The sequence below is a fragment of the Molothrus aeneus genome, chromosome 4, assembly GCF_037042795.1.
Source record: "Molothrus aeneus isolate 106 chromosome 4, BPBGC_Maene_1.0, whole genome shotgun sequence".
Classification (NCBI taxonomy): Eukaryota; Metazoa; Chordata; class Aves; order Passeriformes; family Icteridae; genus Molothrus; species Molothrus aeneus.
The window spans coordinates 64,117,193-64,133,233 of NC_089649.1; the positions used below are offsets into that span (position 1 = coordinate 64,117,193).

Below are 16,041 nucleotides of genomic sequence, written 5' to 3' on the forward strand. Positions count from 1 at the left end.
TAGCATGACAAAGTGTTCACAACAAACTTCTCAGGATTTTAGGACCAAATTAAGTCATAATGACAAAAACACACTTTAAAGGAAACAGAAAGAGAAGAAGCATGACGGACACTGGCACAACAAAAATCAACCTAATTCAACTTGCATCCCCCTTACTGCATAGGCCAAGAAGAGGAAAAGCTTCAATTTATGGTTGTTTAATAACAGATTCTCATCCTTGCAGATAGAACAAACTGGTTTTAAAGAGCTACAGCCTTTAAAGGGAAACATTCTATAGTTCACTAGTGCCTGATGTTAAGACAGACAAGATGCAAAGCATATCCAAGGACAGCATAAGAAGTAATATATGAACACAACCTCTCTTGCATTTCTAACACTCTGAAATTGCCTAATATTACATCTTGTGCTGCAGCTGCATCACTTGAAACCCCTTTCCCAAGGCATTACATCAAACAAGCCACATCACACCACGTAGAAAATCAGAAATTCACTGTTTCATCTGCTCCCCCAGTGGCCCATGAGCAAGAGGCAGCCATTACCAAGTCGAGACTCGCAGTGGATGACATGGAGCCTTGAGATTCCCGTCTGTAGGACAATCCATTGGACTGAAAAGAATCTGTTTGTGCAAAGAATCAGCAATCAGTAAAGAGGCTTATTTCATTATTTATGCTAATACAGACAACTATTTCAAATATTAGCTTGTTGGGTCACAATTTTTTCTTTTTGCATTAAAAGGAAAGAAACCACCAAATCTTCATACTGTGCACAGAAGCATGGAAACCAAAGTAACTTTTGGTCAAGTGCTTCTTGGTTATGTAACCCCTGAATAAAGCCATTTGTTTTATATCAAAAAAGGGGAAAAAAATCTTTTAAAAAAATATTAGTTTTGTTAACTAGATGTAACATGATTTCAATATTTCATCTTAAAAAAATTATTCTCCCTCTTCAGATATTCTCAAGGGAGATAAATATTTTTAAAGTGCAAGTATGGTGTTAGAACACCAAAATCTAAGACAATTACTAGTCACTTTCAGAAGGCAATGTCCATGATCACAGCAAATGCCTCTGATGTCTTTTCACATATGAATATACTAAGAGCACTCAAACTATCCATATGATCAAAGCTATCTTGTGTGTCTGGGCATTTACCAGAAGCAAAAATTAAATTATCAAATATGGACCAAATTTGGTGCTTTGCTAGAATTTCTTCATTATTTTTAACTCAACAGAATAATTTACTGCAAAACTTTCATCTTCACTAGAGGCCACATACAGGTGCTTTCATAAGGGAACTCTTCCTTAAATTCTCAAACACAATTAAGTAACAAAACAGCAGGTTACAAGGGCTTTCACACCTCTGACTCTCCTTTTCATTTTAGTCAGGGAAGGTGAAAACAGATGGTGACTGTTCAAAAGCGAACATACCTGTGTGTTACAGATAAAAGAAAGAAAAGTAGGATAACACAGATGGAGGAATTTTTAAATAGCTCTAACTAGAGCACTATTTGCTGTACTGCTCCTGGACTTTTCTATAAAGATTTGAAATTATCTTTCTATAAAAATAGCAGCTCTCTGCTTTCAAAAGCAATTACCAGCACACAGAAAGGCAGAATGTTCCAAAACGTTAAAAAAAAAATCTTGTGGAATTCAGTAAAAACAAATTTAAATATTGTCATATTTTTATCTATTTACTTGTACATCTTCCACAAAACTGCAGCAATACTTAACCACACTATGGCCTTCTGACTTGACAATTCCTTTCCTCTGTCACTCCCAAGAATGCACTTAGATAGCCACGAATCATGGTGAGATTAGTCGTATCTACTGCTGAAACAACCTTGAAACAAGGCAGAATGTGATACTCACCGTTTGGATAATCACCATTTTCTCTTCTCTTCTGTGATTTTCCCAAACTCTTACTTCTTGACCATGAGAAGAATGTTCCCCTCTTTTTCTTCTCAGTGTCCTCCTCTCCTGACTCTTCATTTAAAGATCTTCCTGACTTTGACTTACCACTTAGCTATCACCAAAACACAATTAAATCACTGGTTGGATCACAGGTGTGAGTATATTGTCTAAAATAAACCTTCCCACACTTCTTCCTAAAACAAGAGTGTGATGGCCAGGTTAGCTGCCTTCTTTACCCCACACACAGGTGTCTGTGCCAGCATCCCCCTCAGCAGCAATCAAAAAAAAAACCCCCAAAAAAACCTCAGCAAACCTCAGCAGTGGCAGCAGAAAGAAATACAGGGATGAAAATGTGCTGCTTGGTAGGGAGTACAAAACAGTAGCTGGAAACGAGCCATGGGGAGCTACAGCAAATATGAAAGAACTGTCCCCAGTAATGCCTAAGTTAATGTGGAAAGGCCATTTGCCTTGCTTTTAAAACACTGAATTTCACTTTGGTATTTTTCCTAGGCTAGGCTTGAACATGAACAGCTTTCAAAGACAATGACAAAGTACTGTTTAACATTTACAAGTATAATCAAGTATTTATTAGAGTTGAAGAATACAAATGTCAGGAATGTTTGATATTAAACTAAACTTGCTTTTAACAAGCTAGTATTCTTGTTAGATTATTAGAATATTCCTTGAAATGCTACTTTTTAAAAGTTCCTAGTCATAAGAATACATAATGGCAGATGGGGTAATCTGTAGTGATTGACATGAAAAATGAGAAGTTATAATTTACCCATACAGTTATGTAATGCCATGGTGGTATTATCTACAAGAAGAAAAAATAAACCCTAAATAATGTCAAGGGATCAGTCAGTAAGACTACTGGTCTAATTTTTAAGCAACTGTACTTCTTTAACACAGAATTATCTTAGTTTAGTAGGAGCTAAAAAATTAAAAATTACCCTCTGCCAAAATGAGTTAGTTTAGGTTAAGTCCTCTCCAAAACTTCTGATAAAATGTCTCCTCTCAGCAAAGGTTAAATTATCACATCTTAATTCCCATATTCAACCAAAATAAGCTTCTGAACTGATGTATTAACAAAATAACCCTTACTTTTTATTTGTACACATATAGTTAAATAATAATGAAGATTTAAAATTATATTCAGCAATTCAATATCCAGAAAACTGATTCAAAGGCAAGAATAAAAAAAAGTATATCCCTGAGTACATAAAAATTTGGCCATTGTATTTGCCAGCACCTCTAACCACACATTTTAATTTTATTTTATATGTTATCTTTGCTTTTGTGAAGAACTTGAAAAACATTATTTAAAAACACGGGTTTGAGATAACAAGAATGCAAAAGTCACCTTTTTTGGTGTTGACATGTTGGACTTGTCTGAACTGACGCTGTGCTTAGAAGTGGGGCTGCTGGGAACACGCTGAGGATCAGGAAGAGGACGTCCTTCCACTTCAGCTAAGATGCATTCTTGGTAAAGGGGGGACTTGAGGAAGCGAGTATAGCTATCAAACTTCATCAGGTTAAATATCTGAAATTCAACCACAATGGATAATGGGTACATACATTCCAGTAGCACATCAAGAAAATGAAGCTGCTTTGCAACAGGAAGCTCCCATAAAATTTAGGACATCAGGCTGTAAACAGCATAGGTGTGACATTGTTTAGACCTGGCTAAATACACTGCACCCATTTTAAAGTGAAATATAATTTGATCTATTCCCTTATTACAGGTTCAGAAAATAAGTTATGATTTGTGCAAACTGCAAGCTGAGATGCTGTAGGGTCTTGACAACACCATCCTCTTTTAGTGTGTTGATGCCATTCTGTGTGGAGCATGCAGCAAGCTGGCCATTTAAAACATTTTAAAGGTTATTACACTAGCACAGTATGTGACAGCATTAAGTTATACAGGTGTGTTTTAAGGTAGCTGTGAACAAGAAAAGTTTATGTTCTAAAACACACAAGTATGATATGATCACAATATGCAATGATACACAATGATACAAGACACACAGAGTTAATTGCTGATGTGAGGAGAAGCTGAGAGTCCTTTACAGCATATAAAATGTTCACAGAGTCATAGAATCATTTAGGCTGGAAAAGACCTCTAAGATCATCACATCATTAGTCCAGAACTGACAAGTGTTAACAGCAAACCATAGTAATGTGCCCAATGATAAGGAAAAAACCCATCAGCATCTCTGGGCAATTCAATAATCAAGATATGTAGATCATGAAAGAGAACAGTTTACATTAAATTATCAACATTTATCTTTAACCACAGAGGAAGAAAGCAGCTCTAGACCAAGCCTGGAATAAATATCTGAGGCTGATTTAACCAAAGCTAAAGTTATGAAAATGAAATAGAGCTTTTTCTTAAAGGCTAAATAATGTTTAAATTTTTTGTTCCATTTTTGCAAACCTGCTGTTTTAAGTGAATCCATACTTTTAGATGATTCAGTTCATCTGAAAAAACAGTATGAATGGCTACTTTGGACATGACAAATTCCCCACAAGCAAAGGAAGGTAGGCACCATGAGCAGGTTGTGGCATTCCCAAGAGCAGAAAGCAAAGTCCATCACTGAGACTGAGCGGCCCATTTGCAGATGGAAACCACGCTTCAGATGTGCAGACACACCCTTCCCAACAGGCTTTAGCCCAAAACTTATCTTGTAAACAGCAAGACAGAGCAGAGAGAACTTGATCCTGTCACAGAAACCTAACTCAAACTGAATGCCAAGTTCCATGTTTTTGACTTTCTCCTTTATATATTCCCATTCCTGCTTAGGTACTGCCTTTTAATGCACTGTTTTCCACATGGTAAGCTATGGAAAAATACTTCTGTATATGCCAGCTTTGACAGTCTGCAAATTAAACATATTTAACACAGCAAAAAAATTACAACCTTCTAACTTTGCTGGACAGAGTCATGAGAGGGTAACTAATTTACCTTGAGCTGATTATCATCTGGCCCATGTTTCTAGCTCACACTACATCCATGATTTCCTATATTTAGAATTATTATCATATTTACACAGCTTAATGATTTCTGCTTATTGGGTAAAGGCTAGCAGATGCTAGTTCTTGTTCTTACAAATGAGAAACATATATTTTAAAAGCATAATTTGAAATTTTCAGATAAACAAGAATAGAAAAACTTACATCCATTATCAACTCTTCATGAAGTACATGCTATGTTATTCTTATATTAGTATGTTCAAGTGACCTACACTGTCCTCCATTCAGAAACACTGAAAATGCTTGTTCTTATTCAATTAACAAAAGGAACAACATCCTAACTGGGTACTTTGGCTGCATCCACATTGCCCTTACAACCTCTAACAACAAGATCATGGACAAATTTGTCAGGACATGGACAGAAAGCAACTTCCAGGGGTATTCCCAACAGGCAGTGCTTGAAAGAGAATGGCTTGAAAGTGTTTCCAAGGCACTTTCCCACACAATTCTGCCACTCCTCTGCAGCCTTACAGCAACACTCCCCATTCCCCAGCATCACACTCATCCAAAAACCACCACAGAGCAGCACCCACTCTGTGGTCAGTGCTCAAATCTAAAAAATCTTGTGAAAGACCACAAATGCAGAGCTTTCACTTTATTAAGGTTGTGTCACCACCACGAGCTGAACTTTGAGAGTCTGTGGGTGTGTTGCAGTAACTGCACAACCCACAGCTGTGTGTTATCGTGTGGTGCCATCCACCAAGACCACAAACTGGCCTGCAGAACCACTCCCTGAAAGCAAGGAATGAAGGGCCACCAAGCAGCTGATTGCCCAGCACGGCCCTCAGCCAGGCAGCACACCACAGCACCTCAGACAGGCTCCAAGGCCAGGGCCTGCAGCACAAGGAACTCTCATCCTGCCTCACTTCATTTTTCACTGAAAGGATTGGGTCTGACTGAGGGGTCTCGCTGAGGCAGAGCTTGAGATAAGAGGTCAGGTACAGAAAGGCCACATGGCTGGGACTGGACCCACAGCAGGACTTCCCATGAGCATTTTCTCCCTCGTTATGAGCCCTCCAACTAAGGATGCAGCATTTTCAAAAAGACAAAACCTGCATCAACCCTGTCACCTGACTCATCAGGATACCCTGTGCTCCACCAAAAAAATGGGAGAGGGTAAGGAGGAATTCAGGCACAGTCTCCACAACACCAGGATGACAAATACATGAAAAAATGTCTGGGAAGGTGGTGACTGCTAATTCCCACAGAAGGCTCAGGCTTGGGAGGTGCAGAAGGAGTAGCTGTAAAGCTGGGAGCTACCAGACCAGCAGTCAGACCTTCCTTTCCATCTCCACTCTGCAGGAGGGTGACACTGTGCCCTGCTGCTCAGATTGCCCAAAAGCACATGGTCTGAGATTGTGTCCCAGGACTGTGACCTGGCTCACTAAAGCTATGGCCTTGATTCCAAAATGATGATATCAAAACTACTTCTACTAATAAACTGGTAGGGTAGAAGAGATACCAAACAGATGACTTAGGAAAAAGAAAACCTAGAAACTTGAATTCTACAGGAAATGTGAAGTGTATCTTGTTGTTGCATAACTGCTCTGATTATCAATAATTTAAAATACATTCACTTCAGAGGTCTTCAGACTCAACAGTTCTAAAATCTCTTTGCCTGACAGTAGTATTAAAGCCTAAGAGAAGAACTCCCTTAATACAACATTTTAAAAACCAAAACTAGACACTATTTCTGTACTCAGCTCTCCACTAAAGAAAAGAAAAGCAGCCAGATGCAAACACTCTATGCAATGGTGCTGCAACACATGGAATTATTTACTTGCACTAAACCCTCATTTCAATAATAGTACTTTTCAGATTATTTTTTAGTTAAGTGAAAATCTTCTCTCCACATAACAGAAAAACAGCCAAGCAGCCTTTTTTCTATTCTTCTAACAGAGTCTAAAATACACAGCATGTAAAACCATTTTTATAGATTATAAAGGAAAAGATAACAGACATAAACATAGAACATTCATGGTTACTATGGTTACCTGAAGTTGCTGTTCCTTGAACATATCTGGATGGGGAGAATTGAGAATATCATCTGCCAGCTGTGCCTGGCTGTCAATATTAACTGGGGTTGTAGCTTTGCTACACAAGAACTTACTGAAGATCTCCCGAGCCCTGTAAGAAAGCTACAGAAAAGAAATGCTAAATGTATGTTTGTTTTAAAACCATAATTTTAGCTAGGCATTTCTTACACTGATACATTCCACCCAAAAATAGATAGCCACTCCTGAATCTTTTATATATGTATTTTTTATATAACAGCTTCTGTGAGTTTTAAGCACATAAATAGGGTTTTTTTCTTTATGATTACAAATATTCATCAAAAATTTCCTGAACAGTAAAAGTTGTCCTCTAAATAAAAATTAAACTAATCAAGCAGTGAGCCACAGCAAGTATTTTTGTAAAAGAAGAGTAATTTTTTTCAGATTTTTAGATCTTTTACATAACACTATTTAAATACATCCTCTAAGATTAAATTTCTAGAAATGAGAAAAAGTTAAGTATATATATGAATATTTACAGTCAAAACCACTCATTTTTAACTTGTTTACTTGAAAAACCCACATCATGAAAATAATGAAAAACCCACCAAGCTGAGCCCACAGCCCTTAAGGGTGGTGTTCAGAACATACTTTGTTTGAAGACAGAAGAAAGTAGAAGAAAAATTCTCATTAGTAGACAAAAGAGTTAAGAGGGAATTGGAAGGTGAAACTGTTTCCACCACATAAACCTGACTAGGATTGGCTGTGGTGTAGACAGAAGTGTTGCCAACCTGTACAAAGTTCAAAATTCACCCAAACTGCCTGACCAATGTAGGATTCCCTCAAAAGGATGAGATGGAGATTCTCATAATTTGTGAACAAACATGAGAGCCCTGCCCTTGGAGCAGCAGATAATTAAGTTATTTAGAAACACAATCTTGGTTGGTGGAGTCAGTTTAGCTCAAAGAGTGCAAGAGGCCTCTCCCTGACACGGTCAATTAACTTGCTCTGCACTTCCATGCACTGGGCTACCACTGCTGGTCACTTGCAACATCCAGGATACTTTAACCCATTCTCACAGAGCTACCTCTGCACTTTGCTGCAGTTTGAACATATCCAAATTCTTAAACTTAGGTCATCCCACTCTATTTTAGTGATGTCACAGTACACAGACCAAGCACAGCTCCATTCATTTCAATAATCTTGAAGGAGTAATAATTTTTGAAGAAGCAACGCACGGTATTGCAATACAACATTAACTTACCTCTTTTTTATCATGTGCAGGTACATGGTTAAAATATTCACAGGCCTGCCAAAATAAAATATTTTCTTCGCTAAATTCTTTCCGTAGAAATTCCTAGGGGAAAAAATAAGCAAATAAATAAATATCTCAAAGAAAAGTTACTTGTCAGCTTAAAAACATTTATATATAATGCTTGGAAAGTTTGCATAAATGTAAGTTTTCAATCAGTCTCACAATCCAGTTTTTTCCTAAAGTAAAAATCAATATATGTCCAATACATACCAGGTGCTCCCCTCTTTCTTCTGTCTTTTTACATGTATACATTTAGAAGAATACATCAAGTTACAATCAAATCATTTGCAAGTACAAAATTTGAAATGTCATGCTAAGTAGTGCATAGACTGGTGAATACACTTTAAATAAAAATTTAAATGCTTTATAAACTAGATCTAAAAGTGACACTGTAAATGTCTTTAATTGCAGTTCTACTGATATAACAGAGTAGATGTTTATCAAGAAGTGCCTATAACCAATCCTGGATTCATTACAGTGTCTTTTTGTATCACATGCCAACTATAAAACAAAAATCTATCACTGTTCACTATGTTTGATGTGGTTACCTGGTTTCTCTTTCGAAAATACTCACTGAGAGGAAAATAAAATATCTCCCAGTACAACACAGAATACTCAGGACATTGATATTACAGCATCCTAAAGTCTAAATGAACACTGATACTGATTCAGTTGGAAGACTCTACGATTACAAACTGTCCCACACTCAAAGCTATATAATTCCGTATTCTCTCGGCATCTTAAAAGAATTTTAACCATCAGGGGAAAATAAAGACATAAAAAAATAACTTGATCCACCACAACCTTCACTCAATCATCACATGGGTGTCAGTGAAGCTTCCTTATCATACAAAGCAGCCTCAGAAAGCTGTGTAAGAAGAATCTACACAGAAATAAACTTAAGTTTATTTGTGCTTTTCAGATTTACATAAGAGTTCAGGGAGTCCAGCTGTAAGAAAGCAATTGAGGTAAACTACAATACAGGGAATCTAAATGCCCAAGCAAGCTCTGAATTTAAAGTTCTTTGGATACATAAGCTGAGACACCAAACGCATAAAAGACAATCCTGAGAGTAGTCAGGGGAACATTTCTGCACTTTACATGTAATTACATATTTAAAGAGAACCAAATGAGTGAGCAAGAACCGGAACACAAGTGCCTACTTCCCCCTGGGCACATTCCCTGTGAACCCAGAGTCCATCTCCACTTGTTTCCTCGTGGCCACAGGGTTTGGGCGCAGCTGTCCAACATCTCAGCTTCTCCAGAAGGGCTGAGGGGTGCCCCAGCTGGGACACCAGGCAGCCAAGCAGGTGTCACCCATGGCTGGGAAGCTGCAGAGGCTGCTCTGAACCCCTTGTGGGGGGACCTGCAAACAGCTCTCACCTCCTGGCTGACTGCTCCAAGCAGCTATTATGCAAAGTGGGACTATTTGCAAAACATGCAAAATCTCTCCTTCTTAGAGAGCAATTCCTGCTCTGTGACAAAGCTGTTCTCAGGAAAGGCAGATGCTGGATCCCACATGCACCAAGACACTTGCTGTGGAACCCTAAATTAAATGCTGGTGCCTCAGTGTTTCTGGATACTGGCAGCAATCTGTAACTGCACAGTGTTATGGCAACCAGGTTAATGAATCTAAGCAATGGCTCTGGACATCTCCTGGGCCTCAAGAAAATGGTGGTGCACACAATAAACTTTAACATTCCCTAATTGTTTTCTAAAGTTGGTATTTCTTTAAGACTTGTGCCTTTGCAATGTTTATAAAAAGAAGTTCTAATTAGAATAAAATGTGGGCGAAAAGTAAAACTTCCAGAATATCTGAGGTTGGCTTTTGCTGAAATGAAGTGTACCTTTAACCTTTTAATCTGAACATCTATTAAAATTATATGAGCCACTTTTTACATTTATAATGTAAGTTTTGAAGTATCATAGCAGCTAAAAATTTAATGCAGCAATTTCCTAAGTGTACACAAGTTTACCAGAGGTTTACAAGTAATTAGAACCAAGTCAACTGAACTTTCAGTAGGAGCCCCATGAACTACATCATTTTTTAGATGGACTCTAGCATCAGATCAGAACTCTAATTTTTTTTCCAGCCTGACAAGAAGTCTCAGTATGAAAGCAGAAATGTTATTAACTTTCAGACTACTCTGCTAAACTAAGTGACATAATATCCAGGATGTATTATTTTGCTTTCCCCTTCTCTGTTTCCACAAATAGATGTTCACTGTTAATGTGAGTTTTGGGTTCCCCCACCAGTTAACACGGAAGTCTGCTTATTGGCCATTGTGATCTCTTAATACTTTTGTATCAAGCAAAAGAGTCTTTCTGAGTCACTGCAGATTCCAATAATCTACCTTTCCTAAACCACACGTTTCCTTATATTCTCATTGAGAAAATTACTTGGGCAGCACAAACTGTCCCTGTGTAACACATTCAGAATCAGCAACGCACTCTCAGTGCAACAAAGCAAAAGTGTGCACCCTCAGTTTCCTTGCAAAATAGAGATGATGCTATTTACAATAAATGTGCTGTGCAGAACAGTATTTATGTATTACAAAGTATTTATGCTTTGGAAATACTCAGCATTACTCTTTCAAGTTGCAGTTTTAACCAGTGCTCATAACTACCATAACTACTTCCAAAAAGTATTTCTAAAAACCTTTCACAGGAAAATAAGCCACTCTATCATTGAAAACACCTTCTATGTGGCTTCCAATGTTTCAGGAGATAGATGTAAAAAACAACTCATTCTTAGGAAACTACTAAAAGTACTTCCTTCTTTTTGTACAAGGGCTCCAGATACAAAAAAAAAAAAAGCATTTTACAAAATGGGGAAGCATTCTAAAAGTTCCCAGACAACCAAATATAGCAGAAGTTTCAGGTGAAAATGGAAGCTATGCAGAGATGCATGGCAATCTGAATATTATTATGAACTTTTACCCAACTGTGAAGCTGTGTAAACTCAGAAAGATGCTCAGGTAACAACAGAGCACAAATGAGCTCCTGTCTCTTGCCCTGTACAAGGAGAGTGTCAAGAAAAAAAAAAAAAACAGGAAAATTACAGCAGCAGTATTTTGGAAAGCCTCTCACTGTCCCTCAAAACTCACCGAAAAATATTTAACGCCAACAGAGTCCTGCAGAAGCCTCTCAAAGGACACGGCCCAGCTGGCAACCCTCCGCTCGCGCAGGCGCCGGCAGCTCTGCACGCTGGGGAGGCTGGCATTGCTGCTGAGGCTGTTCTCACTGATGCAGTCCTTCAACTCAGTGCTGTTCAGCTCTGCCAACAAAGGAAATCACAGCTGTCAACAAAGTATTATTATATATATACTAGTGTTAAGTACTATTAAATAAATATTATATATATTATACATATTATACTTCTACTCTTCAGGATTGTTTATTTGGTTTATCACACCTCCTGCTCAAGCTCACAGTGGTGCAGACTTCTAAATATCCCTCTCCATTTTTAGTAAGAGCACCTGCATAGAAAAAAAACTACCCCAAACACCTTTCAAGTTCTTCTGTTCCAGTGCAAAGAAAATTGAATGAGTGTCTCAACAGCAGTCCCCTGACAGAAACAGAAGGGACAGGCCCAAAATAAAATCTTTTTTCTTGTTCCACAAAATAAAATCCATTTTCCTCTTTATATATCTTGCACTACAGACTGCACTCCTTCAGAAGGTTATCCAAGGAAAGTTGACTTTCAAGAGCCCACTGTTCACCAGAATATGGGCAAAAACCTATTAGGTGAAAGGAGACAGCAAAATTTCATAAACACTTCAACTGGTAGACAGGCAACCTGTGAAATTTTGCATGGAAATATAAGATTCCCATTAATACTGAAAATTTAGGAGAGGAGTCAATTGTGGAAAAGTACATTAGGAAAATTAGATAGTAAGGGATGCCTTCCTCATCCACAGGAAGTGAGACATCAAATCATGGATCCTCCATTTATTATGGATTCTGATAAAAACAGGGATCCATTCCAGACTCCAGCCAACATACTGGAATAACCTGAGACTCCAAGATGAGAATTTACCAGATCCTTTAGATCTTGAAAAAACAGAAGTGATTTTTTATTCTGAGAAACAAATGAACAAGAACCCCTAGAGAATTCAGGGAAACACAAAAAAACCCCTCGTGTAGCAGGCTAAAAATTTCAAGTATTAACCCCAGATCATCTTTGTCATGTCAGTAAACAAAACAGGCACACAAAAAAAAGTCAAAGTGACCATTTGTTCACAGCAGTAGAAAGGGGAAAGAAATGGCTGCTCTAAGAGAGGGAACTGCTTACAGCAGGGCTCTAGTCACAGATTTGTCATTTACTTCCTGCACAACCTTTTATAGGATGGTCCCTCCACCTCCCAGTGTATACAAATGTAAAACTGGTAATGCTGAACTCACAGCTGCACACTTTACAGAGGTGATGTGAGGTTTAATTCATTGTGGACACACAGCTAAAGCCTGAGCTACCTGGTCTGATCTCCCTGCTTCAAGCAGGAGAGGTTGCACACAGAGATGCCAAACTGAATGAGATTCTTTGATGAAGGGATGAAAAAAATCATAGACATTCAATTATTTGAAAAATTTGCAGTAATAGATGTGAGAAAATAATACCCTCAAATTCAATAGATGGTATATTCAGCAATTTTATGCCAAATGGAAAAGCAAGTATGCAGCTCATTAGAAATGGAATCTGTTGGAGAAAGCTGAATTCACAACCAGTCAGAAATGGACTGTGCTTCATGGGGATATTTTTATGATTTTCCTCAGTTAATCACTTAGACTAACTAAAGCAATGAGTAATTTCACCAAAAAGACCCTACTTTATACACTCTCCCAAGGTCTCCTTTTATGTTAGAAGTATTTGAAAGCACTCTGCATTTCCAAACTTCATGTTTCAAAACATTACTGTTCCTCCCTGGAAGTAAGAGCTTTGAAAAAATGCACCATTCAAAACAGTTACAAGTACTGGGAAAAGTGATAAAGATAGTTGTTAAGATAAGAAAAAAAAATTTTAAGAGTTACCAAACTTCATTTTTAAGCATATTCTTAGCTCAGAAATACAGAAATATTCACTGAGATGTAACAGTTAACTACTCTGAGTTTCTGTAAGCCAAGCTATTTTGAAGACAAAAATAAAACAAGACAAAGATACAAAATTAGATGAGGGAAAAACAAAACATAACTTTGTATTTTCAATAATGATAATCTTTAAGGACACTAGTAACAGGTATATAAATAATTTTGTTTGCCCAATCACCATATTAATCAAGGCTAATTATAAACACTCAGCAAATAATGCCAGATTTTCTTATACAAATATTTATTCACTTTTTCTTTAAGGCATGTGAAAGAGCATCACCAAGTCAACTGTTAACTTCATTAGAGACTATCTGTCACCAGAGTGAAACTATTGTGAAAGAAGTTAATGTGAATCTGAAGAGGATGGTATCTAACTTTATTATCTGTAGTATTTTGCTTTAACTACACAGGTGGATATGCTCTGTTTTACAGCCCAGGATATAAATAGACACCCACTTCTTGATAGATCTGGAACAGTTTCAGATACTGCCTCACTCCTGGAGGGTTCAATCCCCAGTGATGAATGATGAAAACTTCCTTGTTCCTTTCAGGCAAAGTCAGAAAGGCAAACTCATCCCACATACCAAACCCCTGAAACCTCCTTGGCTGACACAGAGGAATTAGGGAGCAGCCACACCAAGAGCTCAACTCTGGATCCTGGAGTCACAGTGCCTCAGGAGTCAGGAGGGACTGGGAAGTGGCAGGCACAGCCATCATCAGCCAGTCAGCATCACCTCCCTCCCATGGCAGGCGTTCAATTTCCCCATGGCAGCCGGGAAACCCAACTGCAATTACAGCCGCCAGTGTTTACACCGTGGGGAACTGCTAACTACCTTTAATTGCTACCAGCTGCCTGCTCTCTCCAGCTCCTCAGAGTTACACTCCTCTAAACTGCACCGGGCTCTCCCTCCTCTGATACACTCCCAACTCTGGAGATCCCATGAAAACAAATGATCCAAAATAAGACTCTATTTCCAACAACCAAAGAGCTACTAGCACAGATCCTCCAATATGTTAACACAGCATTAAGGGATTACTCATTCCCAGTAAACTGTCTGTGTTCTGGTAGATTTAATTTAGGTAATTCAGCTTTTTTTCAAAAAGAACTATTTTAATTTATACTTAACCCTGGCACAGCTTTGGTTTCCCTTAATGAAAAAATGCAGTCGGTTTGCTTTTAAAATCTGTAGAGCTTTCTGCTGTGGTACCCATCAAGCTGAAAACAATACAGAAAAGGCTGTTTGCCAAAAAGGCTTGGTTATTCTAGTTCTTTTACCACCCAGACCATCAGTTGCAATTAAAAGAGTTACAGCCTAGTGCAGATACACCATTGAGAACTGGAGAAAAAGAAAGTCAGATAGAAGGAAAAACACCTCCCTGATTCTACCATTAGTACCCAATTTATCCAAATCACACTTAAATGAAGACTGTATAAGGCATAATTCCTGCTCCACTCCTCTTGCAGAGGAATGTTTCCAGTGAAAGACTCCAGCATCAGGTTTCCTGACCCTCACAGCTCATGCATTCCTAGGTACATGCAGCCCACCTTGGAAAGCAGGAATGGAGAAACTTTCCAACCCAGTCACATATTTCATCTAATGAGCCCTCTGTGATGGTTATCAGAGGAAACACAGAGCCCTGACTCCCACCCTCACATGCTCTCACCACAGGGTTGTTGTGCAAAGTGGACTTCTCCTCCTCTGCCTTGAAAGTATTTTTAAAAAGAAAAGGAGCAGTTGGGAATCTCAGGATGCCAGAGGAGTTTAATGTGAAAAATCCCAGCTCTGCATGGACAACATGGACTACAGCAATGCTGGGAAGTTTCCAAATGCCTGCCTTCCTTTGTCATCACTGCTGGAAGCACTGACTTATCTTGTATTACCTGTAAAAGGAGGCTCCTTGATCAAACATTTCAAGTCCCAGGGACCTAACTTTATTTTTCTTCTGCTTGATAGCAACCATATCTACTGAGGAAAAACTATTTTGAGTGCAAACTTGTTCAGTTTCATTTATTATCTTTTGCAAATACAGAACTGACACAGAATGCTGTCTAAAAATCCTCAAAACACAGTGTTTTGCACTTTTTATGTTTACACATTCCATAGAGGGTCTTGGTTTTATTTATTTACAAAAACAGCATTATGTAAGAAAATACAGGCATTTAATCAACTAAGTCTTGAAAGTATTCAGGATAGGATGGCTTCAGAAGTTTTGGTTTAGATAATATAAAGCCATAAGCCTGAATACCATAAATGAAGGTTCGTTTGTATGCATTTGTATTTTGTATACATTTTTCAGCCTACAAATACTTTTCTTTTTTTTGTTGTGAGAAGCTAAGCAGGAACACACACAAATCATATAATCACTAAATACTTTACCTGGATAAAGCTGGTAAGAACCACTGTGGTGCCACTTAATGAAACACTTCAAGCCCTTCACTGAAAGCCATCCTTCTGAATCCATACCAAGTTCAGCTGCAGCGTCCCAGAACCCATTGGGTGCAGGTTAGTCTGACTGCACAGCACATGGTTTGTTCCTCTGCAATTCTGGGATGAGGGAAGCTAACAAAGTTCCCCACAGCAACTCCTGGGAGCTTCCAACGCCATTCTGAACAAGTTGATTCCTTACCCTCACTGCTTCAAGCAGAGGGAAGCAATAGTATACTTAACACAAAGCATTATAAAATGCTACATAAATAATTTAAAG

At 38.2% G+C, this 16,041-nt stretch overlaps 1 protein-coding gene across 5 annotated transcripts in view; it reads right to left on the reverse strand.

The window, feature by feature from the left end:
* The window catches only part of RGS12 (regulator of G protein signaling 12), an 80,520-nt gene that overhangs the window by 23,429 nt on the left and 41,050 nt on the right, over positions 1-16,041 (reverse strand). For all 5 annotated transcript variants that reach the window (XM_066548684.1, XM_066548679.1, XM_066548683.1 and 2 more), the window contains 6 exons: positions 11,358-11,527; positions 8,200-8,292; positions 6,936-7,079; positions 3,272-3,451; positions 1,867-2,020; positions 540-616 (listed from right to left, as the gene is read on the reverse strand). In XM_066548684.1, coding sequence (XP_066404781.1) covers positions 540-616; positions 1,867-2,020; positions 3,272-3,451; positions 6,936-7,079; positions 8,200-8,292; positions 11,358-11,527 — 818 coding nt within the window. The remainder of the gene's footprint in view (positions 1-539; positions 617-1,866; positions 2,021-3,271; positions 3,452-6,935; positions 7,080-8,199; positions 8,293-11,357; positions 11,528-16,041) is intronic.